This window comes from Solea senegalensis, linkage group LG5, assembly GCF_019176455.1.
Source record: "Solea senegalensis isolate Sse05_10M linkage group LG5, IFAPA_SoseM_1, whole genome shotgun sequence".
Lineage (NCBI taxonomy): Eukaryota > Metazoa > Chordata > Actinopteri > Pleuronectiformes > Soleidae > Solea > Solea senegalensis.
This window is the reverse complement of record NC_058025.1, coordinates 13416187-13444064: the sequence shown is the minus strand read 5'-3', so window position 1 is coordinate 13444064 and position 27878 is coordinate 13416187. Positions and strand designations below refer to the sequence as shown.

Genomic DNA, 27878 nt, shown 5'->3' with positions numbered 1-27878 from the left:
AAAAAATCTTTATGTAACAAGGAAGAAGTGACTGTTGCTGTTAACTGACCAGGTCTTTCTGGCTTAACCTGGCACACCATCCTCAGTCAACTGGAGGTCAACTTTACACAGTCTATATCAGTGATGTAGACTGGACTCGAGACCGATTTCTGCTTTCTCTGACTCGTCTCGCACTTGTTCCTTCAAAGACTCGGTCTTGACTCGGACTCGGACCACAGTGGGAGGAGAAGGACTCGTAATTTCAGACCGAGTCCTCGAGACCAACGCATGTTTTTATGTTCATGTTATGTCCTAACTATGATTAAAAAAGTCAGGGTGGGCTTAACATGTTGATGACAGAGCAGCACTGTTGAAGCAGTTTATAAAAATAGATGCATGTGGTAGGGATTTTTTTAATGATAATAAAAGCATAGTCAATATTAAGACATTAAAACTGCTCCTCTAAACAATTCCCAATCTAGCTTAGTCTGTAGGCCTATCTGTTGATCATTAACTGGGGTGATAATAAATCATGAATATGAAAACTGACATGTTTTTATGGTCTTGGTCTTGACTTGGTCTCGACTCCTAAAGGACTCGGCCTCGCCTCGGACTTGCTTCCTCAAAGACTCGGACTCGACTGTATTTGAAAACCAACGGACTCGGTCTCGACCCGGTCTCGACCCTTCAAAGACTCGGTCTAGACTTGGTCTCGACTGTATTTGAGAACCAACGGACTCGGTCTCGACCCTTCAAAGACTTGGTCTTGACTTGGACTCGGCATAGGCGGTCTCGTCCCCATCACTGGTGTATATCTCTACGATCACACACATCAATTTAAGCTGACATATAGTTGCATAGTTCTCTATTGGCGCTATAACAAGCTGCATTAATAGCGAAATTAAACTAAACACCCAACTGGAAACCCCCCTCTATCTACCCTGACTGCTTATCTAAAACTAATCTATTTTACTGACCTCATGTCAAAACAGCTGATCTCTCACCTGACAGCTCTGGATGTGTCCCGATTTGGACGCATACTTCAACCAGAAAAAAACAACCTCGAAAAGAAGAGGACCATGTTGTTTTACCTAAACAGGGAAACTTGAGATGACACCTTGCCAGCTGGACTGAACTTCTCTAACTATAACAACAACAATTTAAAAACCAAGCATGCCCCATCCAAAACCTCAGCACTTGAAATGTCACATTGGGGAGAACACCAGGCAACTGCCACCAACTATTTGAATTTGGCTGGACAAGCCTCCACTGGTCAGACGGGGCTGCACAACAACGACAAAAAGGAGATTTCACACAACAGAGGCTGTTTGTCTCTGCACATTTTTGCCCTGTCACTGACTGGCAACACGTCCATGGTGTTGCCTGCCTCTCGCCTATTGGTATGAATGGGTGGTTGAATGAATGGAAAGTGTCATTTCACGTCTTTTCTTTGGTATTTTCAGCCAAGGAGGCGGGGACAGAGACATCAGACTTTCCCCACTCCGCAGGTGAACCCCACAAAGCTTTCTGAAAGGATGGCACTTGGTCCATATTCCAAACATACGCTGCTGTCTCACCGTCATGCTTAAGGCCCCGTCCACACGGAAACGGGTTTAGGTGAAAACGCATACTTTTTTTTGTTGGAGAGGCGTTCCGTCTAGATTTTTTGAAAATGCTTTCCAGAGTGGGAAAATCTCAAAAAGTCGGCATTTCCGTGTAGGTGAATACGCTACTTTAGGAAAACAATATACCTCTCTCCCACGCTGCCATTCATTGTCTGTGTTTGTGTCGCCCGAGTTCTGTAAAGTTGCTAAATATGCAAACGTAAACAGACATTATTTTCCTTCCTTTACCCTGGCTCAGTTCATTCCGTTTCTGTTATTATATCCGTAATGTGTCTTCTTCTCTGTTTTTGGGTGTAACGTTACAGCACAACTGACAGTGCTGGCATACAGTATGTGCTACAGCGCGTCGAGTCGTCTCGCGGGGTTCCGTGTGGACGGAGATATTTCCTGAAACGATGCCATTTTCACGGGGAAACTTTTTGAAAATGGCAAAGAAAAAGATCGTTTACGTTCCGTGCCGTGTCCGACTGGACGTGGCCTAAGTTGCTTAGCTGTTATGCGCCTCATGACACCGCTATACTCAGAAACACAGGCCGAGTCGTATGGAGTTTATGGCCTTTATCAGCATCGTTTGTATTTCAGAAGTTACACACTCCAGCTTTAACCCTCAGCCTCTCATCCTGATGTAACTCCCTCACCACCAAGAAAGACAATTGTTTATTTCATTCTTTGCACCTGTGACTTGTCAAAATAGCCCTGCTGTGTAAAAGGTCCTCTGACCCTGTGTGATATTAAAATACGGGTAATGTGATAGAAGAATACAGCATTACAAATGAAGACATCACAAGATAAGGTTCTGTGAAAGGGTAATCATGTTTAATGGTCTTCATTTATGGCCAGATTTATGAGTTACTGCATCACACAAATCAGGCATGCATTTGACAGTGGTACAAAAGGTGCTAATGCTGTAAAACTACAAAATTCATAAATACAGCCACAATCAAAAGATGCCAAAATCAAGAGAGGAAAAAAATGTCGCCTGCTAATAACACAAAAAAAAATAGTTCCTCTGTAAAACTCTCTTAGGCAAAAGTTGAGCATGAATACATTTAGGACAAACATGGTAACTGGCTGATTCAAACACTCCTTTTATGGTACTTTGTAAATAAATTACATTTGTTCTTTTAAAAAATAGAAAAGAAAACAACATGACTCTAACGCTTTACATTTCTTAATCCAAACAAAAATGTAATAAACACTTCTTTTTTTTTTTAATTAGTCTGTACAAACATTGTTACATTTCATCAACAATTTATTTTAGGTGTTAAGACTAGTTTCGAGTGGCACCTACAGACATTATACACAGTTATAAAAGTGCCCTGTTAAGAATCAAACTGTCGATTGCAGAACTGTTTTCTTGCATTTAAAAAAAAAAAAATTCATCTTTTGAAATGCTTTAGCTCTCGTCTTTGATCGTGGGCCGTAGCTTTACACAAATGTGGGAACACTCCTCAGGCCTGGCAAACAACAAAAAGGCAGAGTCAATCTACTGCATGTCCGAGCCTATTCATGCATTCATCCTGTGCACATCTGTATTTCACAAGCTCGCAGCGATAAAGCCATTCTAATTACAGAGCTGTCCTTCGGAACTGGCCTCATCCTGACACCGCCTCGTCGTCGTTGATCAGAATTTCACTTCTTCAGCAGTTTCCTCCTCAATCCATTTCACAATGTCATTTTCAACACAACTGCCTTCTTCATCCGGAGCCGCCTTTAGTTGTTCTCTTGCGAGAGTGTCGCCTCCTAAGGAAAGTGGAAAAGATAAGAGAACTGTGAGATGAGATTACGGCACGAGGTCAATAAACTAAACTGAACATGGCTGTAATCGTTTCCGCCTAAAGAAGTAAGAAAACAACACTGTAAAAACTATTTGGTCACACGGCCGTAAAATTAAACATCACCATTTAGTGCTAATGGGCGTACGATGTGTTAAGGTCAACATGAACACACAATTGTATAGTTTTGTCTTTTACTATCTTATCTCCTCCTGTTTGTGTTGCAATCGAATGCTCTTACTGTACAAGGTATACTGTACCTATACAGCGTATGGATTTCAGATAAGGTGGACAGAGACACCATTCCATTTAAACTGAACTTTAATAAAAACCACCCCAGCCCCGTTGTCAAAACCACATCCCCAAATCAATGGACATCATTGTCTCTAGGAATTTGTGCCTCCAGTTTATAATATATATTCAGAGTTTATATGGTGTTATGTTTATATAGCTGTAATTATGTATATATTTTGTGTTCTAGTCTATTCTTTTCTACCATTTAGCACATGATATGTTTTTATATTCTATTTATGGGATCAATAAAGACCATCCATCCATCCATCTAACTTGTGGCTGTCGTTTCAGGTCGGGGTGACTCCACTGGTTGCAAAAGTCTGTACTTTTGCAACTGATTGATTTTCATCATCAGTGAACACTCCTCCTCAACAGAACTTGAAATCAGTTTCGTAACTTGTGTTTGCAGCATGATTTAATAGACAGTAAACGATGGCTCCCAAGGTCTACAACATTTTTATATATATATATATATGTATATATATATATATATATATATATATATATATATATACATACATGTACAGTCTGTGACAGACGGGCACACCGGTGTGCCGTGAAGACAAGAGACCGTTTATGTGTTCTTCATTATTGCAAGTGTTTTTTCTTTTCTTCTTCTTTTTTTTTTCAAGATATGAGTTTCAGAGTTACCAGAGTTTCTTTCCCCACCACAGGAGCAAATGGAGACTTCTTTTAAAAACCCTCCCTGTTTAAATACTGTGCCTAATGTGAGAGAAAACATGCTATTAAAATGTCCAACATCCTGCTCACGGGACATTTAATGGGGTGGGATGTGGGGAGGCTTTACAGTACTGTACAGTACTGTATGTGTCTTCAATTAACTCTGTGTCGTGATCCTGTCTGACTTTTACCAGGTGTTGTGCAGGAGCTGTGATATATAGTTCTGCATTTCCACCGTCCCCTACGGCTTTTATAGTTAATAAAAGAATGAAACAACAAGAAGTCCCTTTGTCTTTGTGTTAAGTTGTAACATTACTTCATGAATCCAACACATCTGCAATCTACAAAGACTTTACTTTCTGAATACTTTTAGTGTGGACAAGACTCTGATGGTTTTATTTTTAACGTTCTGTATCATTTCTTGACACGGGAACCTCACGGTTTATGACCAACACGTTTTGTCACCTATTCTCGGAAGACTTTACTCCCTATGGGCGGAGATACATGGTTAAAAGTTTGAAATTCTCCTTTGTCCCTTGTACAACAAATGCACTCCCTTCGCACCGAGTCTCGACTTGAACAGTGACTTAAATAGAAGAGGTTGTTCTTTTTTTCTCTCTCCTTTTTCTCCTCGCGGTGGTTGTTTATGTACCGTTGTGATTGTATGTTACGTGGCGTTGTCCTCCTGCAAATCGATTTAACCCTTGCGGGACAATGAAGGTCTGAAGTGAGTTATTTCAGTGTGTTGAGTGCAAGGTTTTTGTATTGTGCAAGTTGTCATAACAACGCTTTGTTTTATTTAGTGCCTAACTCCCACTGACAGAATTAGATTTTGCAAAGCTGGGCTTCCAAAGAGGAGTGTCTTTTTTTAAGTAAGAACCAGAGCATTTTGCAATGTATGTTTTTAGGTCATAAAGGCATTTGGCAAGACACTGTGCTGACTTTCTTTTTTTTTTTAATGTTGGTAACATGCTCCGATGAGTGTATTGGACACCAAAGTCAAAATGGTGGACTTCCTGTTGTGTTGAGGCCATGGTTTGAGGCACCATGTTTTGTGAAATTTGGCTTTCTCCTACCGGGTTTCGCCTTTGGGGGCTCTACTGAGCCATTTTGCACCACTTTTACGTATGACCCTTATTTTTTTATAAACGTTCTGAATTCTGATCTTAGTTTTCACTAATGTTTAGCGCCTCAAAAATGAGATCATGTCGGGAGAAGAAAAAAACACCAAGTTAAAGGAATTCCCATAGGTCCTCGCACCACTGTGTGAGTGCTCGGGCCCCAATAAAAAAAAAAAAGAGAAAAAAAGTCACTTACAAAAGGAGTCCTCTCTCCATGTTTGCTCCAGAATGTCATCTTGACAGTGTTCCTGTGCCCCGTCCGCTGGTCAAAGGTCTGGCAGGCCTGGAAAGGCGGGCTGTACAGGTGCAAACTGACTGCACACTCAGTATGGCTGACATTTTCCACACGATGCAGGCCAAGGGAGTCTAAACACACACACACACACACACGTGAACACACATACATGTAGACATGTGATGCTGTGAATTGGCTCCGAGGAGTCACTACTAGCTGTGCTGTGGGCAAACATCGCACCAGGACTCTGCTGACTTTGTTTAAATCGCTGTCAGCAGAGATTTGAGGAGACAACTACTGTACACACTATTCATTGTACAGTGAACCACAGACACAGTGTATTTTATCAGCATATCTAACTCGTGAAGGATGTTTGTTCTAATGTACTGGACATAACACAATGTGAGTGTACCAGTTTAACACAGTGATAGAGTCACATTCATTCTCCGAGGTGTAAAAGGGTAAGTTCTTACCATTTATGTAAGCCACCTTGTTTTCCTGGAGGACTCTCTGTGACTTCTGGACCATGTTTCCATGAGATTTACTATCTGGCCACTTGAACAGCGTCTCCTTCAGCTGACCCTGAAGCAGCTTCATGAAACAGTGGGAGTTGGTGTGGTCGTGGATGCTACTGCAAAGCGTGAAAAAAGAGGAACATAGTGTCTGAATATGACAAGACTCATGAGGCATGTTCATGACATTTAGAGCAGGGAGGTAGGAAAAGTTAAGGCAGGACGACTTTTGTATTTGGAAGAGTTCGCATTTTTAGAAACTCTAGAAACTCAAACTGGAAGTTACCTAAATGGATGTGTAGTACAGCATTACATTACTGAGCATTAAATCTCAGGGTAAATGAAATAAATGAAACCACATCACTACAGGAGAAAGTAAGTGATAGACCTGTAGTACAGCATGTACACCATATCTATGATCTAATCCAACCATTGTTAAGTTTATTTACTAAAAAAACATATAAAACAACCTTCCTCCCACATTAGGCAACATATTGCTGACAGAGTAGGACATTTAAACCAGTATCATTAGATAAGGATATTGGTTTGTAACTCTTTGTTTTGTGTGTCTTTCTGAAGAACATCGGGTTCTCTTATCTTTACAAACTGATAAAATTAATTACCAGATTATGCCAACAGTAAGTCATGTTATTGGTTCTGGTGAACGTGGGAGCATCTCTCACCTGCCGTGGCCTTCACCCCAGCACAGAATCATGAGATTAAACTTCCCATTTCCCTCATCAACCAAGTTCCTTGTGTACCTGTGGGAAAAAACAGGGACAAATGAGCGGCACGTCATGTCATACTGTGCGGTACTGTGTGGCTTCACACTGGTGATACTGTTACAGCGAAGGTTCGCTCACTACAGCCAATAGAGCTGGGACACGTGAGGGTGTTTTTCTTTTCCCTGCAAAAGCCGAGGCGTGAAAACACACGCTGCTTTACAATCCTCGCATAATTGATTGTAGACACATACAACACACAGATTCACACACTGCTGTAGCACATCCACAACATTCTACAGAACATATCATGAATAATTTGGCAAAAATCTCTACTGAAATACATATTTATTAATTAGAGCTGAAACAATTACTCGATTAATCGATTGTTAGCTTCGGTTTGAAGCTTTTTGTCATGATTCCAACAAGATTTCTGATTGTTTTAGCTTCTTAAATGTGAATATTTTCTTAATTTCTTTGCTCCAGATAACAAAGAAATCATTAAAAGTGAATCCTTTTGGTTTGTCCTCATTTCCAGGTTCACCAATCAACATTTCTTAACGTTTTCTGACATTTTTTGGACCAACCGATTACTTGATTAATCGTGAAAATAATCGACAGAATAATCCATGCTGAAAAGAATCCTTAGTTGCAGCTCTATTATTAATACGCACATCTAGCAGAGAGTAGTTTATTGTAAGGTCATAGGCCAGTATCAGCCACAGAGTAATACATATAATGCTGCAGCGTGTCTATTCCTGGACACTCAAATACAGTTCAACACAGCTCCATGTCTGTATGCAAAGTGTGCATCATTAGGTTGAGGTTTATTTGCAAAGTTCATTTATGTGGCTAATTTAATTTCCTTAATCTATACATAACTACATTTTTGTACTGCAAAACTTGGGGTCTGCAAAGCTTTGTTTGTCCATTCTATTTTCATCCAGCAGACTCTGTTCCTGCACACTTTGCTCGGTCTGTAACTACCGTGCACGTTTCCCTGTGCTCCCCGTGCCATAGATTCCGTCACTTCCCAAATATTTGCAAGGCAGCTGCAGCTCTCTGGTGGGACAACAGCCAGTCACACCACCCAAGCATCAGTCTGTGCACAGAGCGGCGGGTGTGTGTGTGTTTCTGGGTGTTGATTGGATGGCCGCTCACCCTCCCTCCACTGACCCCTCACTCATCAAAACACTGGGACACGACTGAGGCTTTTGAAAAAGAAAGTGAATAAAGCAGCCATAATTAGAGTTGAGGGGCCCTATGATGGCAGCTTTACACGTTCTGAATTCACTGTTTCATTTGGTTTTGTTATTATTAGTAGTAGTATTATTATTATTTGATTGTAGTTGTCAAAAAAAACATGCAAACAAACATGTTTTTAGTGCCTCTGCAAAGGAAATGGCACATATTTTTTATCACTTGATCAAACACTATAACTTTTTGTTTGTTCTTCACTATTTCTCCACTTAGTGAGTGAATGATGTGCTGAAAGTTCATTAAACATTGTATGGAAAACAAAAACAAAAACAAGTATCATACACCATCAGTTTGCAAGGTTTCCAGATCTAACCTTCTAATGCTCTACATTCACTGCGTTGTAACATTTGCTATTTGATAATAATAATAAAAAAGTATTATCTTCTTATTTCTATTTAATTCAACATTGTAATAACATATGTGTAAGACAAAATACATTTAAAAAAAGCAGTTCGTTTTTTTCAATAGAATCTCAATAGAATGTAGAAGCAGCAGATTTAAAAAAAGTGGACATTAAAGTGGAATTGAGAGAAGCTTATATATGTATCCATATATGCTTATATATATATAAATGTATATATAATAATGTTGATATTTGCAGGATTGTGCAACAAACCTGTACTGGTCAAACTGAGCATATTTCATCCATTCGTGGGGCTTGCTCTCATATGATTCCATGATATCTTGGACCTCCTCAACATTGACGCGGTCACTCTCGAAGATGTTGTGCAGGGTTTTGATCAGCTCGTCCAGAGTCTCTGGCTTCACCAGCTCAGTCCGCTCCATCTCTGTGTCTCTGTCTCTCTCAGCCGTGTGCGGGACGCCGTCGTCAACAAAACTCTGTCTCTCACCAACTCTGCGCAGCCGTTTACTTTTTATAGGCCTGGGCTGTAATTTAGGTGCGAGCCGCTGATGGACTGTACCATTACGACACGAGGTGAACAGCGGCCGCGCGCACTCCTTTCAAAGTAACTGTGTAACACGCGCATGATGAAATGTTGAAAAGCAACCTTGAGCCTGCATTTTTACTTCACCTACTATGTAGGGATTATACTGTGGAGATGATTATTATTTGTGCTTGTTTTAATACAAGCTGTGCACTCTTCTCACTTATTACAAGCACTTAGGTTGGACTAATCCGCTTTGATTCCAATTGTACCACGTTGTCACAAACGCAGCCTCTCTTGTTGCCTCTCTCTCCCCCCTTTTCTTTCTGAGACATTCCTCCAACAATTGTTGTCCAGCGTCTCTCTCTTTATGGCCATTTTCCCCTCAGAAACACAGTGTCCAGGGCGTGTGTGCAAAAGAGAAGTGGGTGGAAATGACAAAACGTGGGAATGAAGATTGTATGGAATCAAAATTTGTTTTGGGAAACACAGCAGCTTTCCAGACTGCACCAAGGAGTTGATATATGAGAAGAAGCAGTAAACTCAAGGAGAATATAAATCTGTAAACAAAAAGAAAAAGAACCTAGCCAATTCCTCATTAGGACCAGGTTTTGGTCTCCATGTGGACTACTGGTTCTGCAAGATCAGTGTTTATGACAGAAAAGTTCATAAAGAGGCAACAAGTACTTGATTTTCTGTAATGAATATTCACAAATGTGTAAGTGTATACATATGTTTACATGAAGTTGCATTGTCTTACCTGTGTTTCTATTACTTTTACTTAAGGCGTTTTTGTTTATTTACTCACTTATTGAGAATATGATGATCTGAAACTTAATTGGAAAACTAAAACAGTTTTCAAAATGTGTTTTATGTGTACAGTACAAATGACAAATGACAAGTGCCATGGATGACATCAGCCAGCACAGCACTCAAAACAAAACACTTTCTTTTGAGAAGAGGAAGAAGAAACGTGCAGCCAGTAGTTGCATGTCATAGGCCACAGATGATACAGATTAGCACGTGCAGAGTGTTAGTGTTTGCATGCTGTTGAGCTCAGAAATATGGGAGCTGAGTTACAACTTGGGGAGACAAGTTAAGGAGATTAGTTTGGTTAAATATCTTCTTTTGTTTTACAGAAATGCATGAGATTAACTGGAATCAGTTACTGGCTAACACAGCTTGAGACACAAAACACAATTGAACACTCCAGCAGGAAAAATAACATGTGCCTGTTTCTCAAAACAAAATCTCCAGAGTTTTATGTTTTCTGGCAGCTTTAAAAGGTAGAGAATGTTCTTTGCATCAGAATCGGTGCCAGGTTTTCATTGAGTTGCCACATCATCAGTAGCATTCTGTGCTTTTGCTCCATCTTGTGGCCGAAAACATAACCTTAATGTAATAATAATGATAACCTTGTACCTTAATTAACAGGAACTTAGGACAGGAATGTGCTCCAATGTAGATTTCATTGCTGGAACTATTAAATGGGGCTCGTGAATGAGGAAACCATATATCAAATGATGATTAATAAACTCACCACATGCGGTAGGTTCTGATAAAAAGGTTATTTATGAAGAACACTACAGAATAGCACCACATCCCTACTAACACACAACGTTAAAAGAGCATATGCCCATGGTTCTTTTATGTTAGTTAGTAAACCAAAAAACTTTCACTCAGGGTTATGAAGAAGCCTAACGTTGCGTAAACGCTGAGGGAACCAAAAATTCCACACAGAATTTCCATTTGTTTGTATGTTGGTATTTGTGGTCCTTGCCCCAAAGGTTCCTGACAACTAAATAAGTCTCATTCAAGTTGCTTCACATGTTTTACCCCTCAAAAAAACTTTAACTTAAGTTTTAAGTGTGACTTTTTGGATTTTATGAAGTACACTATAAAAGAATTAACCAACAATGATGTATATATAACCTCTGACTGTCTGCCAAACTACATTGCAACATATTATTAAATTATTGCCCAGCTCTAAATCATATTTTTTATCCTCTCTGTCTTTTTTAAAAAGCATGGCATTGTTCAGACACATTAATCTCTGGAGCGTTTAAGCAGAAATCAAATGTATGCATTCAATAAATATGTTACATTTGGACCACAGATTTAAGGTTTCACAGCTTTTCTTATGCATGAGATCAGAGCCAGCTCTGGGCGTAGGGCATATAGGTGGTAGCTTAGGGCGCCATCTACTGGAGGAGTGCCAAATAACCACAATTAAAAACAAAACATATGTAATGTAACATTGTTTTGACCATTTTCTATATTAATTATTTTTATTACTCCACTGTTATGGACTACCATACTATTAGAGTGTTTTATTACTTTGTTAATGTGTTCGTCTCATTGTTGACAGCAGGACTGTCTGATATATTCCACTATTCCTCTACTTCATTTTCCTTTAGGGATAGTACCTGGTACTTATTTTAGTACCAAGCAAGCTGAGTCGATACTCATATGTAATGTCGACAGAGTGTTGTCCGACACAAGAATCAAATTGAACAATGCCGAACTGTTAAAAAGATGTCCAAATTTAAAATCCCACCAAACGCCAATCTATCTCCCGGCACCAAAAAAGGATAAGGCCAGCCCTGCATGAAGCGGATAAATACATATATTTATTGATGTAAAATGATGCTAATAATGTGATGAGGTTGCGCACATAAAACGTGTTTTCCAATTTCTTAAAATTAAATTAATTAAATTCATTTCACGTCACAAAATTAATTTTTAAAAATTTATTTAAACAACTTTATTTGACAAAATCAACTTACAACCCTGCATTGATGCACATTGAGATTTGCACATGAAACTGTGCATTCCAAGAAAAAAACATTGGGTACATATGACACAGAGTCACCCATTCTACACAGTATATAAATACATGCATTCACAAATCAGCAGCAACAAAACAAAAATGAATAAATGAAATGAATGATAATAATAATACAAATGAGGATAAAGAATTTAAAATAAAATCATAGATAAATGAACAATCCTGGGTGATATTTTAAACAAAAACAATACATACATGTCAAACATTAAGGATTGCAACTTAAAGAGCAAAAGACTTGTATATTGTTTTCACATAAAACATATATGGACTGATTATCTTTAGTTAGCATCTTTAGGGATGTTGGATAACTTTTGATTTAATTTTAAACTAGCTAAAGAATGTTTGTTGTTTTCCCACTTATTTTTATGAATATGATAAATAATAATACCACCATTGGGCAGACCATTCATGCAAAGCAAAATTTGAGTCTTATGTAAAAAAGGGAATATTGATCCCGAGATGTAACCAGCTATATAGACCTTTACAAAAATTGCATGGTGATGCTAAACATGCCATTCTTCCCTCCCTGTGGCGGAGGGCAGATGTTTGGACCTTCGCGTCTGCCGTAGCAGCAGCAGGAGGGGGAGGAGGAAGAGGAGGAGAGCATGACTGGTCCTTTGACGTGTAATATTTCCGCGAGGAGACGATGAAGGAGTAGCAGCGGTAGTAGCAGCGTGTAGCTCGACGCATTCAACTCGAACCTAGCCGGGATTTACCTGTGAGTCCCGGTCAATAATCTCGGTTGACGGGAGTTGACAGAAGACAGTGTCCCTCGCTGTTGCCCCGCCTCCTCCCTGCCTCCAGCTACAGTCATGATCAAAGCCATTTTAATATTCAACAACCATGGGAAACCAAGGCTTTCGAAATTTTACGAGCATTATGTGAGTAACGTTTTATTTTATTTACCGTGTAACACATAGTCTTCATTTCCATGCCACTTTTTTCATGCTTTTGGGCTTGTTTGTGTGACATAATTCTCAGCTCGTGGCTGTGGTGATAGTTTTCTTCCCATTACAATCAATGGAAAACATTGTCGTCAGACAGTTTTAACTTCACATGAATGTGTTGTTGTGTCGCGCGCACACACACACACACACACACACACTGGTCCTGCAGGCTGTATACGATGTCACTGTGCGAACCACACTGTCCTTTTAACATATGAATAATTAAACATGTGCAAGTCGAAGCGAGGCGATCACGTTCCCGTGTGTGAGCTCGTTTGTCCAGCCATAGTGACCAGCAGTGCTGCTGCTGCTGCTGCTGCTGATGGTGGTGATGATGAATATACAGCTCAGTGAGTTCACTTGTTTTTGTGTCACATGACTTCAGTAACGCCCTTGTGATTGACTCGTGCTCACATCAACCTTCCTCTGAGTCAGTCCAGCTTCATTGACTGTTGGCGTCACCTACTGCTGCTGCTGCACCACAGGAAGAGAGGAGAAAAACACACACAAGGAGGCTAGTTACAGGTGGCAAATGACAGGTTATGCAATAACCTTTGCTGAACAAGCTGTGTTTGCTTGTTCTCATAATTGAATTGATACATCAAGCTTGGCTGCCTGTCTCTCCTTGTAAAGCTCCAGTGTGTGACATTTAGGCGGGACATTATTATTATTATTATTATAAGCCTTCACAGTTGACATTGGCAGTATTTACAATGTTTTTAATATCTCTTTGAGTTCTTACAGCATCTAGAAGTACAAATGGAATCAAGCATATGCTAAATAAGCTTTACAATTTTGAGGGGATTCTTGGAATATCCTTAACCCTGTTCGTGGTCCCTGTTGTACCAGTGCACCGACAACGAACAGCGTCATCAAACACGTTTTTTCCTGCTCGGTTTGTAGCTGTTCGTCTAAACAGGACGTCAAGGTTTGTATGAGAATAGACGGCCACTGTTGAAGAAATACCAGTCACAAGGGAGTGACGCTTTTCTGTCGTGGGTCTAGCTCTGCCCATACCGTACCATACCATTACTCTGGAAGTTACCTGGCTGAAGAAGTGGTAGTTTACGGCAGGATTATGGTGGAGAAAGCTACGTTAAGTGATGCCTCATCCATGTTCAGTACAAAGCACTTTGTTCTCTCTGCATGTTGTGAATAAATAGAAAAAATCGTGTACTTAACTAACTTTTCATGGATGTTTTGTTTTCTTCAGTCGACAGATATCACAATGTATCGCTATATGATTATCATCACAGAATCGTTGTATCGTGATATTATTGGTATCGTGGACCACGTATTGCGTATCATATTGTATCACAAGGTACCCTGTGATTCCCACCACCGAGGTATAAAGTTTTTGATTGACTTCAAAGTTAATTAGGGGTCTGGGTGATCACTTGTTGATGTTAGTTGTTTCTGTTATGATTGATACATTTTTCAGGAAAGTAAGCAAATCCTCACATAATAACACCAGAAAAGCTACATATTTTTCTCATGTAATATCTTTGCCTTTTTGGTTTGTTGTTCAGGGATTTATTGGCATTTTACACACCAGGTTTTATTTTCTGGATCTGAGAAAGAAATCAACTCATTGATCAATAATGTAAATAAGCTTTATTAGCAGCCTAGACCGAGTTGTGTACAGTAGCACCGTCCTCCGTGTTGTCTAATCTCAGATGAGGTGAACACACAGATGTATTTATATTCTAGGATTGGAAGTGACTGGATTATAAGACGCCTATGCAGATGCCATCTGTTATATGAGAAGCTGAGTTGTCAGCCTTATGACTGGAAAGATGTAACACTTTACACTGATTGCTTGCTAAGCACTGACTTTATTTAAGTTATTTACTGTTGAGTCGGTGCCTTACTTTGGCGTGTGTTCTGCTGATTTGTTGCAAAGCCTGCTGCCGATGGAAGGAGCGGCAGAGCTGATACTAACAGCCCAAGCCTCTGTCCAATTAAAGTCAGGAGAGGAAGGTGAAATATCGATACACACAAAATCTTGTACCTCATAAATTTATGTAGCATCAGTGGGTGCTCTGCCAGCATCAATGAGGTGAAGCAACGGAAGTAGAACACAGGTGAAATTCAACACAGCCTGCATTTCTGTTAGTTTGTGGTTCTGCAGCTGTTCTTGTATAATGTGTATAATCTGAATATAAACATGAATAATAATAAACTATTGTAGTTGTACAAAGCTATTATCATGATGTAATATATCATGAACCTTATTTAACATCTGGATTTTTGGCTTTTATAGTGATAGTGAGATGGAAAAACACAAAATGAACTGGTGCGTTTAAATTTAAAGGAAACCATTGTTTTGGTCTACTTTTACAAATTGGAAGCAGAAATCATGATTTATCAGAGTAGAAATATGAAGTATGTGGTGTTTGTATCACAAAATGTGACTGTATCATAAACTGTCCGTACTCTAACCCTGCCAGTCTCATGCTGCAGGTCACATGACTTATTTAGCTTTCTAGGCCGCTGCATACAGGACACACTCTTCTCTCCTTGTGCTCAGTGAACTGCTATGGTACTCTGACAAGTCATTAGCACCCTGTAGTGATACAAACTCAGTGTTGGAGCTTCACTGACCATGGCTCTGTTTCTTGAGGTTGCATCTAAAACCACACATGATGTGTTTTTATGCTTGCTGTGGCACCTTGAGAACATTCAGATGAATTACAATCGCCTTATTCGACCTAATGCAGCAGACTTTGCCTCTTGAGGTTTTAGTGAATGGTGTCAAACGGGTTGAAGGATATTTGAGGTTTGAAACAGATCTTATCTCTTAACAAACAATAAGTTTAACCTGCCTTGGTTTAGTTTGCACAATTAAATCATTGCCCCTGGGCTGAAGTATATGTTTAAACATGAAAAAAAATGAATCACATTGTTTTTTGTAATGCAGTGCAAATACATGTGGAAAAAAAGGAGGTACGATTAACTATTAGTACATCTGCCAAACAAATCTTCTGGCTGGCAGTCGTGAAATGGCTCCCTGGAAGCAATTGTTTACAAAAGCATCACATTATTTGCCGTCATCTGCTTGTTAAACCGTCTCTGTTTCCTCATTCATCCTGCAGAGTGAAGACACAGAACAGCAGATCATCAGGGAAACCTTCCACTTGGTCTCAAAGAGAGATGAGAACGTCTGTAATTTCCTTGAGGGTGGAATGTAAGTAATGAATTCTGTTGAAGGTTAATAACACGGTGGAAGTAAACATCCCATGAATTCATTTCACGTCATAAAGGAAAGCTCAGCGGGCTGTGAATTACAGCCTATAGTAACCGTGTTTGTAGTTCATTTATCATTCATGAATGAGTAACGGTGTTGTTTTACCCACTGTTGTAGCCACTGCACTCCATCTGGCATTATTTTGCTTACTTAAAGCAACACAAGCGACTTTTTTCTAAGACTTATAATTTATTCAAAAATGCTGCTTTAATTGCAGGTTTTCGTCAGTGTCTTTTTATTCACTTTTTTGATTTACACATAAAAAAAAAAGAATAAAAGTTTCAAGCTCGTAGAAAAGTTGTTGCAATGATAAAAGGTGGGTAAGAGAGTACAACATTCCTCAACTTGGTGCGAAAAGCAAATATAGATGGGAAGCAGCAATGAGTCCAGTGTAATGTTTGGATCTTGCTCGATTCATGTTTTGAAGACTTTTAGAAAATCTGGTTCAAATTTGTGATACATTTAAATGAAAACCAGGTCATAGTTTTGCAACGCTCGCTCTCTCTGCACACTCGCTCTCATATGTAACTTTTACAGAGGCAATGGTTGATGCATCAATCGTGGTGATTTATGGTTTTGCATGTGACTATTCAATCAGGAATCATTTGACTAATATCTTTGTGTCATTCCTGTTTCAGGTTGATTGGAGGATCAGACTACAAGCTGATCTACAGACATTATGCCACGTTATACTTTGTGTTTTGTGTGGACTCCTCAGAGAGTGAACTAGGAATTTTAGACTTGATCCAGGTAAATGTCATGGTACTATGACTGTCCTTCTATAACTACCTATGTGCCATGATCTACTTAAATTCTTACAAAATCTTTCTGTTTTCAGGTCTTTGTGGAAACGCTCGACAAATGCTTTGAGAATGTCTGTGAACTTGATTTAATTTTCCATGTAGACAAGGTAGGAAATTCCTTCAAATCTGTCACCATGATGGCATATATCTAAAATATTTGAACATATGACTTCAAATTGTTTTCTTATTTGATGTCTGTTGTAATATTCCTCCTAAGATCACTTACCTAAGATGAATTGTGAAACAAAAACTGTTGCAACATGAACAAGTTGAAATGACTGCAATGTCCTTTTTGACAGTATAGTTTGTGTAGCGTTACAAGCTACTTTTATAGACACTTGAATATCTACCACTTTTAAGAGATGAAATTGTTATTCAGTCAGCTGATGAGAAGATAAACAGAATGGAATTAGCCTCTATTTTAAGAGCTCATGAAACACGTTTTCAGTTAATGAAAAATAAACCTTCCAGGTTGAAGGTTGAAATGTGAGGATTAGTATAAGTATGACTTTTTTTTTGGGAATAATTGTCAGAGGAACCACTGATAAAAAAATAACCACTTATAGTTGTGATTTTACATCTTTTACTGTTAAAGTTGTATCGTTTTTTAAATGATTTTCCTCAGGTACACAACATTCTGGCAGAGATGGTGATGGGTGGGATGGTCCTGGAGACAAACATGAATGAAATCATCATGCAGGTGGATGCTCAGAACAAAATGGAGAAGTCTGAGGTAAGTTGGACCCCGCCTGTCCCCTGTATGTGTATGACTTGACTCTACCTCCATACTCTTTAAAGTATTGTATATAGTATGCAGGCATGTGTGTATGCTGCACCCTGCATGCCAATCTCCAGTGAAGTTTGTGGATGCTCCCTACCTACTCTTGAGTGTTTGTGCTCCTCTTTTGGCCTCTCCTCGTGCTGTTGCACTGCTCTCTACACAGATCAAGACTCAGCATACTCTCTCTCCCTCTCTCTCTCTCTAAGTAATAAATAAACACTATCATAGTCATCATTTTATCATTACTATGCAGACTTAATTGTACCATTGTCTAATGCATCTCCAAAATCTGTGACTATTGTATCTCCCATTTCCAATTTGACACACGGCAACGCAAATGTTTGACATTCTCATTATATCAGAGGAGATGTGAGCTTTATACACAGTCCATGTTGAAATGACTGCTTTCCAAATGTGTTTTGTATTCAGTGTCCTTGCTTAGACATTTGTTCTGTGCAAGGACATTGCTTTGCTTTCCATACAGCTTCTGCCAGCAGATAAATATCCATTCATCTATTGGAGCATTTTAATCAGACAGACAGCCAGAGACAATTTCATGAAATCATTTCTGTTCTGCATAATATAGATGTTAGCACCTAAAACATAAGTAAACTAAAGATTTGTTTTTGTTTTTGAATTTTTTTACAATGCACTGCACTGATGTCTAATGTTTACACACTGTGGACATGAGATTAGATGAGACCTTCTCACTTTTACAATGAAATCACTGATGGGACGTGTATTGTTGACTACATAGCAGAGGCGGTGGTTACATTGTTAGTTGAAATGAACTGTGTACTGCAATGTTTTTTTAAGGTTTTAGTGTTGACCAAGTGCACTCTCTAACAATCTGAGCTGCAATTGTGTGTTTTTAACAGAATTTTACCTTCTGGATTTATTTTCTGTAAGCAAAGTCTTTAACCGTTCTACAATCATCAGAGCTGCTCTGTCTTTTCCCTCTTGGACCTACCCTAGACCACAATGTCTTTTCCACTCTGATGCTAATTCAAAACAACACTATTACAAGGAGGGAGCTGTTCTTTAATCCAATCTGGCATAGTCTGATTGAGTGGTATTAGTATTTATTTTCAAATTGATACTCCCTTACTTATCGTCCTTTATTTTATAACTGTGGGAGAATCCTACGATTGCAAGTTGTGAGTTTACAGATGTGGTCTATGATTGGTCCTATCATTTTTTTTTCTGTGGCGAGAAACTGTAATCACTTTAATCTGCTTTAACATTCCTCATTCCTCTTTTTCCTGACCCTGTCTAGTTCTTTCCATTCTTCTCTCTCTTTGCAGACGTTTATCTTTCAGTCTACCAGGCAGGACAGGTAGACACAGGTACTGCTAAATTTACAACCAAGTACTGTAACCTAAACTGAAGTTTACTCCCCCACGTTTTTTTCACATGGCCCTCCATGTAACAGTAAACTTACTTCACTAACATATGATAGGAATCTTTCATGGCAGACCCAAAAATGTTCCAGGTTTTCTCCCAAACTAGTGACACAATAAAATTTTGTGTATACAAGGTGGACAAAATAAAAGAAAGATCTTCAGTCTAGTTTGTGGTGGTGCATTATTTGTATTATTTTATCCGTCCATCCCATTTATTTTAAAGTGAAACTTTTACAATATTGTTGATATTATAACTTTAATTCAATTTAGGGGTTAGGAAAATATTCTTAAATTATTATTATTATTATTATTATTATTATTATTATTATTATTATTATTGTTATTATTATTATTATTATTATTATTATTATATGACCAAAACACATTTTTGTTTCTATGGTTGTTAAGGTATCTGTTTTTATCTGTGAGGCAATCAATATTTCTGTGATGTAGAATAATAATGTATAGTGGTCTATCGAGGCATTAGTACAACATTTAAAAACAACAACACAAAACCAAAAACTAATTTGCTGTGTTTCCAACACTTTAGTAAATTGATATTGCTCTCATGCCTGTATGCTAACCAGCTAATTAGCTGGAGTTAGCGGCAGATTAGCTTCGTTTAGGTAATTCATTCTTTATCTCTTTAGTTTTTATGCCTGAAAATGGGGAGAAAGGGCTAGTTTGGCTTTGTCAAATCGTAACAAAGTCCATCAACCACCACTTCTTAAGTTAAGTCATGAACTGGATTTATCCAATTTATTTAATTCATTCAAAACTGTGAGTTTTACTGTTTGTGCCTGGTAGTGGAAACACAGTTACCAGTACATTGCACATGCACATTTTATAGAATTTGAACAACATGGCTCAACATGGTAATTAATTTCGGGTGGTAACTGTTCTGCTGCTTTACATACAGCATTTGTCTCATTGATGTGAGAATGATCTTCCTGTTTGAACTTGGGTAGAAAGAGGAACAGCTTAATTTCCAAAATGTCCAAAATCGTTTCCTCTAAACCACATGTAGCTAAAATGATGCAACCCTTTTATACCTCTATTGTTATTCTAAAGTAGTGAAATGTCTCCTCAGTAATAAATCATCTACCTATAAATAGAAGTCACTGAAATATTCAAAAGAAATAAAAACAATGATGGGAAGGATTGGGATACAACTGTCCTCTCCTCCAAAATTCAAATTGGTACCACATAGTTAAGAGATAGGGTTCTGTAAGGCTTTAAAGGACTATCTGACTTGAAACTATCCACTGATCAGAGAACCAAACCACTCTTCTGTGTTTCACAGCTGGTGTTACTATTTCTGTACATATGAGTCACCCAGCATTTCATTAAAACTCCACTATAATGGACTAGCACAGTAGGCCTGGAGGCAGCCTGCTCTGAGGCAAAAATATCACATAGGCTCAGTCCTGAAGACTGATCCCATTTGCTGAATCAGCATTCCTCAGTGTTAGGCCACGGTCATCTTTCCACCAAACACAAGTCTCCTTCAGTCTTGGCAAAATAAGGAATGTCCATTAGACAAATGGTCCATTGGAATAACCTTGCGAAAATAAGTAGCTACATTTACATTCCAGACGCACTGCGTGTGTCAGATCACTGAATTATTTACAAGGATATTCATTTGGGTGCTTTCCATAGAGAGGCAAAGGATGTAGTTTGCCAATTTCTACTCCTTCTGGTCATTTTTGGGTCTGGCTGCTTTAATATTCAGTTGGGGCATCTCTAACCACAGTGGTTCTCAAATGTCTGCTTGCACTTGAGACGCAAACACCAAATCACCAAAAGGCTAACCTACCTTAACGCCTTCCATACAGCTTCATATTGAGATTCATTGTGTTAGAGTGAACTACTTCCTCAGTCCCTGAGAATAGATCTCCCATTAGTCAACCTCTTCATGTCATCAATAGGCAGCACTATAGATGTGTAAATGGTACAATTCTCTTGTCCCTTCATAAATCTGTATTCAGACAGAAAAGTGTAGTCTTTCCAGAATTAATGCAACCCACCAGAGGTACAGTATCACTTCAAATATTATGGCTATAATATATTACTTACTTGATGTTGATATGTATGTTTTTGTTTTCTTTCTAAATTTGACACACACATTCTGCACATACCTTTCTTTCCAAACATCTTTTCGCCTTCACATTTCAGTTCTATTTTTTCTGCTTTACCAGTTCTTCCCTTGCATTTTTTTTACCTTTATTGTTCCTCAAGAGTCCGGTGGGTTCACACTCCAAGCAATGCTGCATTTTGTCCATCAATGAATGTTCAATACTGCTCAGTACATAAACAAAAAACAGTGAATGGCCTAGTACAATCCTCACAGTTGGTTCATAATTGGCTCTGGTTGTGATGTAAATCATTATAGAACAACATAATGCATGTGTGTTTGAAGCTCTGAAGGCATCTGAATGTACATTTGCACATGATGTCTGTCCTAGTAGCTGTCAGTGCTTTTGCATTTTGTCAACAATTGACTGTTGTCTGTCCAGTACGTTGTTTAGCATTCTCTGTGCGTGTGTCCAAAGTTCACTATTCAATGTGTTGTCATGTAGAGCGTGTTTTGATTTACTGCTTTGTATCTTATAAACCCCTGTGTGTTTTGTGTGTTTGTGTGCGTAGGCCGGCATTGCAGGAGCGCCTGCTCGTGCTGTATCAGCTGTAAAGAACATGAACCTACCAGAAATGCCCAGAAACATCAACATTGGTGACATCAGCATAAAAGTGCCAAATTTACCCTCCTTCAAATAGTGGCAGTGAGATCCCGAGTCTGCAGATGTCAGCCAATGTTTACTATGATGCAATCTGTTTACCAAAACCTCAAATTATATAACTTTTATCATGACTATACATCTTGAAGGTACTGTGTGGTTTGACACTCCTTGTTCTGGTGTTATCGCTTTGTTTCTCCTTATAAATTGAAATAATGTTTGACATGATTTGTTTTGTTTTTCTGTTGGAAGGAAACTTTAAGTATTTATTTATCAGTGGTACATTCCTACTGCCTCGTTGGAGGTTGGCCCTTGACATTCTGCTGCTGCAGTCCAGATCTGTGTTACTTTGTAACCGAATTTTTTCCAAGTATTGAAGTGTTTACTTAAAGGAGCAAATGTGACAGGTAAAGGGTTGGAGCAGTCTCTTTGGCTTAGTTATTCCAGGTGTGAGAATAAATCAGCAGAGGATATTAAATGCAACCATTTCAAATACCAAGATGGAGCAAGTCTGCTACAGTATTGACGGTGATATGTCATAGCTTGATTGTAAAATCAGTGCGTATAATAATAAAAACAACATTATTATATTGCTGTGTTACAGAATTATGAAATATATATGCTGAAATTATTATTTTTTCTGTTCTTGTTTGTATGCAAAATATTTTTAAATAATTTATCAAGTCTTATCAAAATGATTGGTTAATTTTAATCTGTGCATGAGCATTTTCTCTTTTTTTCAATGTAATAAACTATCAAAACGTTTTTGTGTTTGTTGTATTTCATTATCACTCTTTTTTTTTTTTTAACGATTTTTACAACCATTAAAGCAATTTATATGCCATTAGGGGATAAAGTGAAAATACTATATGATGTTTTTGAAATGCCACAATCAAAATGTATTTAAAATCCTGCCCTTAAAACAACTTTGTTTAAAATGTTACCAAAAATAAAATAAAAAACATTAACTGACTACTTTTGATTTCAATAATACCCAACAGAAAGTGATCACTGAAGAACCATGCATGGTTTGACAGCAAAAATGTAGGATGTAAATTAAAACTCCAATATTGTTGATTTGAATATAAAGCCCTTACTTGATGTTGTATTTTATATATTATATATTTGACCCTTGTTTATCTGTTGGACGTTTTACTTCCTGTCTTCATCTGTTTTAATGCCATTATCATTGGCTGCCTTGTGCTGTTTCACCTGTTTGAAATTAGCCAATCAGTGGTTCCTCTAAAAGCACTTCTGCAAAGTAGACTCCCTAACTATTTAATCTACCTGGAGAGAGCTTTCATTACAACAGTAAGTGGTAAACTTCTCATGCTATACATCATTTTCTCAAAGACAGTTCATTATTTACACCTGTTCTGTGGCAACAGGTGCAAATTAAGTAATTTGTACTTTTCCCAGGCTCCAGGTTTTGTTTGTTTCAAACCAACGACAAACCCTTTTGTGTGTGATTTGGACAGTGGTGCCATTTGTGCATAGACTGTGTTTGTGAGCTGGATTGAACAAAATATCTTACAACAATATAGATAAAATAACTTTGCCATATGTAAATCCAGTAATATGTTGAAACAAATTTGAATCTGCGTGTTCATTCAAACATACAAACTTATTTAGCATGCACTAAAAGGCACTAAATTAAAAATGTTTATCTGGAATTAAATTGATTCTGTTATTTAGCCTGTCATTGTTGATTTTAATTTGCTTTACCCTTTAACTACAATCTGCAAAATTACAACATCAAGTTGAATGGACATCTTGGTTCACATTTTCAATAAAATTCTTATTACAAATTACTTCTGTAATGAAGCACATTATTTTAAACCAGGTGTGTCTAATAGCCAATTACAAGTTAAATTTTTTTTGTGGAAACAGATTCTGCTTATTTCAAACAATAATGCGTTTGTTCCGTTGTTTGTCCTAAATTTGACTTCGTAGTGACTCTAGCTGCTGTGGTTTCAGGGCGTCATTGTGCGTAGTGTTTACGCAAATACCGGTATAAGGAAATCCACGGTCGCAATCAAAGCGGTCCCTACAAAACGCAATGGTCATATTTATTTGAGTTAAATGATGTTTCTCTTAACATTCAACTGAACCCCTTCGCTTTCCTGCATCGGGCGTTTCACTGCGCAACATCTGCGCAGCTTTGAGTGTCACGTGAATCGTCTTGTGAGACCAGGAAGCAGAAGCAAAACAGTGTTTGTGGAGGTTGATGCTGCTTTTCTGAGACACTTTTAAACGCTTTATTTTTCATCTGCTGAACGCAGAAGGCGACAATGACATCTATTATAAAAGAAACACGAAGGTGAGTGACACTTTTTTTTAAAAGTCATTTTTAAGCTACACACAAAGGCACAACTATCCCGATTAACGGTACATTGCAAATGTTTTATGGTAGTAAGCATTGTATTGCACAGGAGAATTTTAGCTATTTCTTCTTTTCATCGTGTAAAAATGTAATATTTTGGCAGTTCTCTCTATTAGTAAGACTGTACGGTATGCAGCTGTATTAAAGAGGGCATTGTAAATCAAGTTTAGCATGAACATGGGTTTTAGTTTATACTTTAATACTTTTAAAATAGTGAGTATTGTGCGCAGTTAAACATGTATTTTTTTTTATATGTACTTGCAACAACATTTACATTCGTAAAGGTTGACCACTGAGAGGTGTAACTTGGTTAAAAAAAGAGCCGTCCTTAAAAGACCTCTACATGTGAGATTAAAACTGATGCAAATGTGCACCTTTCAGTAACAAAAGCCAAATAGATGCAGAAACTGGGCTTTTTCCTTTTTGATTGTGCATTTTAACCTTATAGCATTACTGCCTTAGTTTATATTGCATAAAAGAGTAGATTGCTTGTAAAATGGATACATTATAGCGTATTTATTCTATAATGTGTCTTTACACTCACATTTACAGATAATATTGTATCACCTTATCTGATTGTTCACTCTTGTGGAGCCTGTTCCAGTTAGTTGCTACTGTGTTTGTCAGTGCATTGAGGTATCTTTAAAATTCACACAGTGACACTCATCTGCACAGTGTCTTAACTTGCATATTAAGAGACCTCCATCTATTCCTGAATCATTGCAATTAAGGCTGTTATTGCAAATGATGTGGTGATTACAGTTTTGTTCACTACTTGGGATCAATTGTTTTCACTTCCGTTGCACCTGCTTCTTGAATAGATAGATGGAATGATGATGTTCTGTTCGGAGCATGCTGCCGTCATTAACGCTCTTAGCTCTTCTTCCCAAACAGCATAAAAGAAGCGGTGACTTTCATCAATGCAATTGATGTGAACAAGCTCTCCCGGCTGATCTCCCGCATTATACAAAAGCTTCATCTGAAGGTAATAATACTGCATTTTTTTCTGTGCCAACGAGAATCTTTAGGATTTTTGCAGCGTAACTGCTGTGCTAACTAGAGCGGTGTGTACATAATGACTTGCTGGGGGCATCAGGGAGATTTGTCTCTTAATAATACAGACTTTTGGCTTGCACTAATCAATCTTGGCTGTCATTAATTCATAAACAGGTTTTCATACACTAAATCAAAATGATCTGCCTTTTGCTGAACAAAAATATGACGTTCAACAGTTAATTTGACTTTTTGTGGCTTTTCAATCGGTACCATCACATCTGTTAGTAACATTGTCACTAATGCTGGCTCTACCAGCTACCAGCAAGCTCATTATGGAACAGTGCAATTCCTTTTAAAATATTAACTTGAATAATTCATCACTTTTCCTGTATTTCTGCTCTGTAAAGCATAACTGTCTGCTGTGGAAATGATCGGTTTACATGATCTGTGTTTGCTATAATATTTGGCAATGTGATTGTTATGTGTTTGTCATTTTTCCAATGTATGCTTTTGTTTTGATACTGTATTTATTTCTGTTATCAGAAAGCATCTTCATTTGTTTTCAGTTCTCAAAAAGTGACCATCCAAAATGAATTTGTTGTGTATTTCTTCTTAGGGAGAGCGGACATTCAGTGAAGATGAGGAACAAAAACTTCAGGCTGCTCTCTCACTCGATAAAGAGTCGCTCACTCTAGTTCTGGAAACTGCTGCTTTCATATTAGAGCAGGTGAGTAGGGACCACCTGAGAATTCTTTCATGTAGTAATGGTTTTATTTATTAAAGCTGCATGATGTGAAAACAAAAGGCTCTAGTCCATCTTTCATTGACTGCTTGTATCATGATTCAACTCAATAAAACATAATAATAATACTTACCAAGTTAAGGTATCTACAGTAGATGAGACATTTGTGGTTGAAACTGTACACTTTAAATCATTTTAATGACGATATGGAGAGATTTTGATCTTCACTTTAAGTTAAATAACAGTAGGAACTAGCATAGTGTCTGTTTGCTTAATCTTTTAGTGTGGATCCCATTATGAGTCCGTTTCTCCAGCTGGTGTCACTGTTGCACTGGGTTTTATTGCAACAATGTTGACTGGTGTAGGAAATGGAAGTTATGGTAATGTCCTATTGTATAAGATAGAGTTAATTAATTTATTGCCTACAGCTTTATCCTCCACACAAAGGTTGTAGGGAGCAACTGACGGGGTGAAGAGCAGGACACGTCGCCAATCCACCTCAAGGCCAACATACAGACACGACGAACACCAGTAACTGCTCTGCTGTGTATTTGCTTCTCTCTAGGCTGTGTATCATAATGTGAAGCCGGCCGCTTTGCAGCAGCAGCTGGAAGCGGTTCATCTAAGCTCAGACAAGGCTGAGGTTTTCTCTCAAATGTGGGCCACTGCTGGACCAGAGCTGGTGGAAAAGCTTAAACACAACATCTTTTCCTCAAAGAAGGTACAGAACTCTGCCTCCACCTACGTGACACCATTGTAACCTAACATGATCATGTTTCCATGCACATTAAGTCCACTATTAAACTACAATTACTGAATAAGACTACTATCATTGTCCCAGTATGGAAGCAGGGATTGGATTTATTCAATTATCTGTTTTCACCTCATGGTTGTATTATTATTATTATTATTATTATTATTATTGTTATTATAAGAACCTCTTATGGTCTGGAGTCCAGACCATTTCCACTTCTTTAGGTGGTGATCAGTCCTCTTTCACCTTGTTCGTTTTAGAAGGTTTCTGGTTTAGCTGGTGACTAGTTGTTAGCATGTCCACTGCCATGTCTTCCTACCATCCATGAACTTAAAATGCATTATTTAAGATGACAGCATTATTGGGTTTCTCCTTAAGTCTTAAGGTTTTAGGTTTTTGTTGCTGCTATCTTGTTCTGTGACACACGCAGAGCTCCAAGACCAGATTATCCAATTTCTCAAAGTTGAATTAACTTTCCCAGATAATACAACTGAGTCAAACATGTTTACATGTGTTTTTGAAAGACTAATTTAGTTGGGCTAACACATTAGTCATTGATGTTAACATCGACTGAATAAGGGATTCCGTCACAGCTCACACAATTTGTTACATTCATTTAAAAAACCCAAAACGTGTTACTTTCCATAACTTAAGCAGTGACACTTCAGACAGTGACGGCGCTTCTTTCAAAGTAGAGAAATTGGGGAGTAAATAACACAGCAGGTATCAGTCAGTCACAATATGCAGGAGTTGCTGCTGCTGTCATACTTTCACACGTCTCACCTGAATGTGTCTCACCAGTCATCTTCGTCTACCCCATGAATTTGTTGCTGCCAGCAGAATCTATGACAGCCATAGATCGGCATGTCAATGTCTCCTACTGCGTTGACTCTGGGCAAGAGTCAAGTCAGACTAGAGTGTACATAAAAAGCTTTGTAGAAACATTTGTGAAATAATTTCTCAGAATTTGGCTAAAATGCTGGCTTCTTTCACAGGATTTACATCGTGTCATTAGAGAAACCAGCAGAGACATGAACACTACCTTGTCTCTTTCTGTCAACTACTTATTGGCCAATAGATGATGAACAAACAACTTTATTTTTCTGGTTTACAATATCGTGTGACATTTCATAGACCAAGTAATTTGA

The 27878-nt window shown here is 38.2% G+C and overlaps 3 protein-coding genes across 4 annotated transcripts in view; 2 read left to right on the top strand and 1 right to left on the bottom strand.

Moving 5' to 3' along the window:
* Positions 1 to 2398: 2398 nt before the first annotated feature.
* Positions 2399 to 9074, bottom strand: cdo1 (cysteine dioxygenase, type I). The gene is made up of 5 exons (XM_044027013.1): positions 8821 to 9074; positions 6906 to 6983; positions 6184 to 6341; positions 5672 to 5841; positions 2399 to 3347 (listed from the first exon to the last, which is right to left on the bottom strand). Exons 1-5 carry the CDS (start codon positions 8988 to 8990, stop codon positions 3318 to 3320), a joined length of 606 nt encoding a protein of 201 aa, XP_043882948.1. The 5' UTR covers positions 8991 to 9074; the 3' UTR covers positions 2399 to 3317.
* A 3444-nt stretch (positions 9075 to 12518) lies between these two features.
* Positions 12519 to 22619, top strand: LOC122769847 (AP-3 complex subunit sigma-1). Of its 2 annotated transcripts, XM_044026721.1 has the most exons (7): positions 12519 to 12820; positions 15982 to 16073; positions 16772 to 16883; positions 16972 to 17043; positions 17562 to 17669; positions 19022 to 19063; positions 21767 to 21829. In XM_044026721.1, exons 1-6 carry the CDS (start codon positions 12752 to 12754, stop codon positions 19055 to 19057), a joined length of 489 nt encoding a protein of 162 aa, XP_043882656.1. In that variant the 5' UTR covers positions 12519 to 12751; the 3' UTR covers positions 19058 to 19063; positions 21767 to 21829. The 2 variants fall into 2 exon arrangements, with proteins under 2 accessions (XP_043882656.1, XP_043882655.1); XM_044026720.1 differs by lacking the exon at positions 19022 to 19063 and having other exon boundaries at positions 12521 to 12820; positions 21767 to 22619.
* A 1351-nt stretch (positions 22620 to 23970) lies between these two features.
* The window catches only part of commd10 (COMM domain containing 10), a 721199-nt gene continuing 717291 nt past the window's right edge, over positions 23971 to 27878 (top strand). Inside the window, exons 1-4 of the mRNA XM_044026058.1 lie at positions 23971 to 24175; positions 25133 to 25223; positions 25851 to 25961; positions 26542 to 26697. Of these exons, the coding sequence (XP_043881993.1) occupies positions 24147 to 24175; positions 25133 to 25223; positions 25851 to 25961; positions 26542 to 26697 (387 nt within the window). The 5' untranslated portion in view covers positions 23971 to 24146. The remainder of the gene's footprint in view (positions 24176 to 25132; positions 25224 to 25850; positions 25962 to 26541; positions 26698 to 27878) is intronic.

Excerpts from the sequence above, each read along its gene's own strand:
- LOC122769847 (XM_044026720.1), top strand. The coding sequence starts at position 12,752 with ATGATCAAAGCCATTTTAATATTCAACAACCATGGGAAACCAAGGCTT. Across the intron at positions 16,884-16,971 it reads GAATTTTAGACTTGATCCAG|GTCTTTGTGGAAACGCTCGA; the intron begins GTAAATGTCATG and ends TTCTGTTTTCAG. Across the intron at positions 17,670-21,766 it reads ACAAAATGGAGAAGTCTGAG|GCCGGCATTGCAGGAGCGCC; the intron begins GTAAGTTGGACC and ends TTGTGTGCGTAG.
- cdo1 (XM_044027013.1), bottom strand. The coding sequence starts at position 8,990 with ATGGAGCGGACTGAGCTGGTGAAGCCAGAGACTCTGGACGAGCTGATC. Across the intron at positions 5,842-6,183 it reads CAAGGTGGCTTACATAAATG|ACTCCCTTGGCCTGCATCGT; the intron begins GTAAGAACTTAC and ends GTGTGTGTTTAG. Across the intron at positions 3,348-5,671 it reads ATGGAGAGAGGACTCCTTTT|GAGGCGACACTCTCGCAAGA; the intron begins GTAAGTGACTTT and ends CACTTTCCTTAG.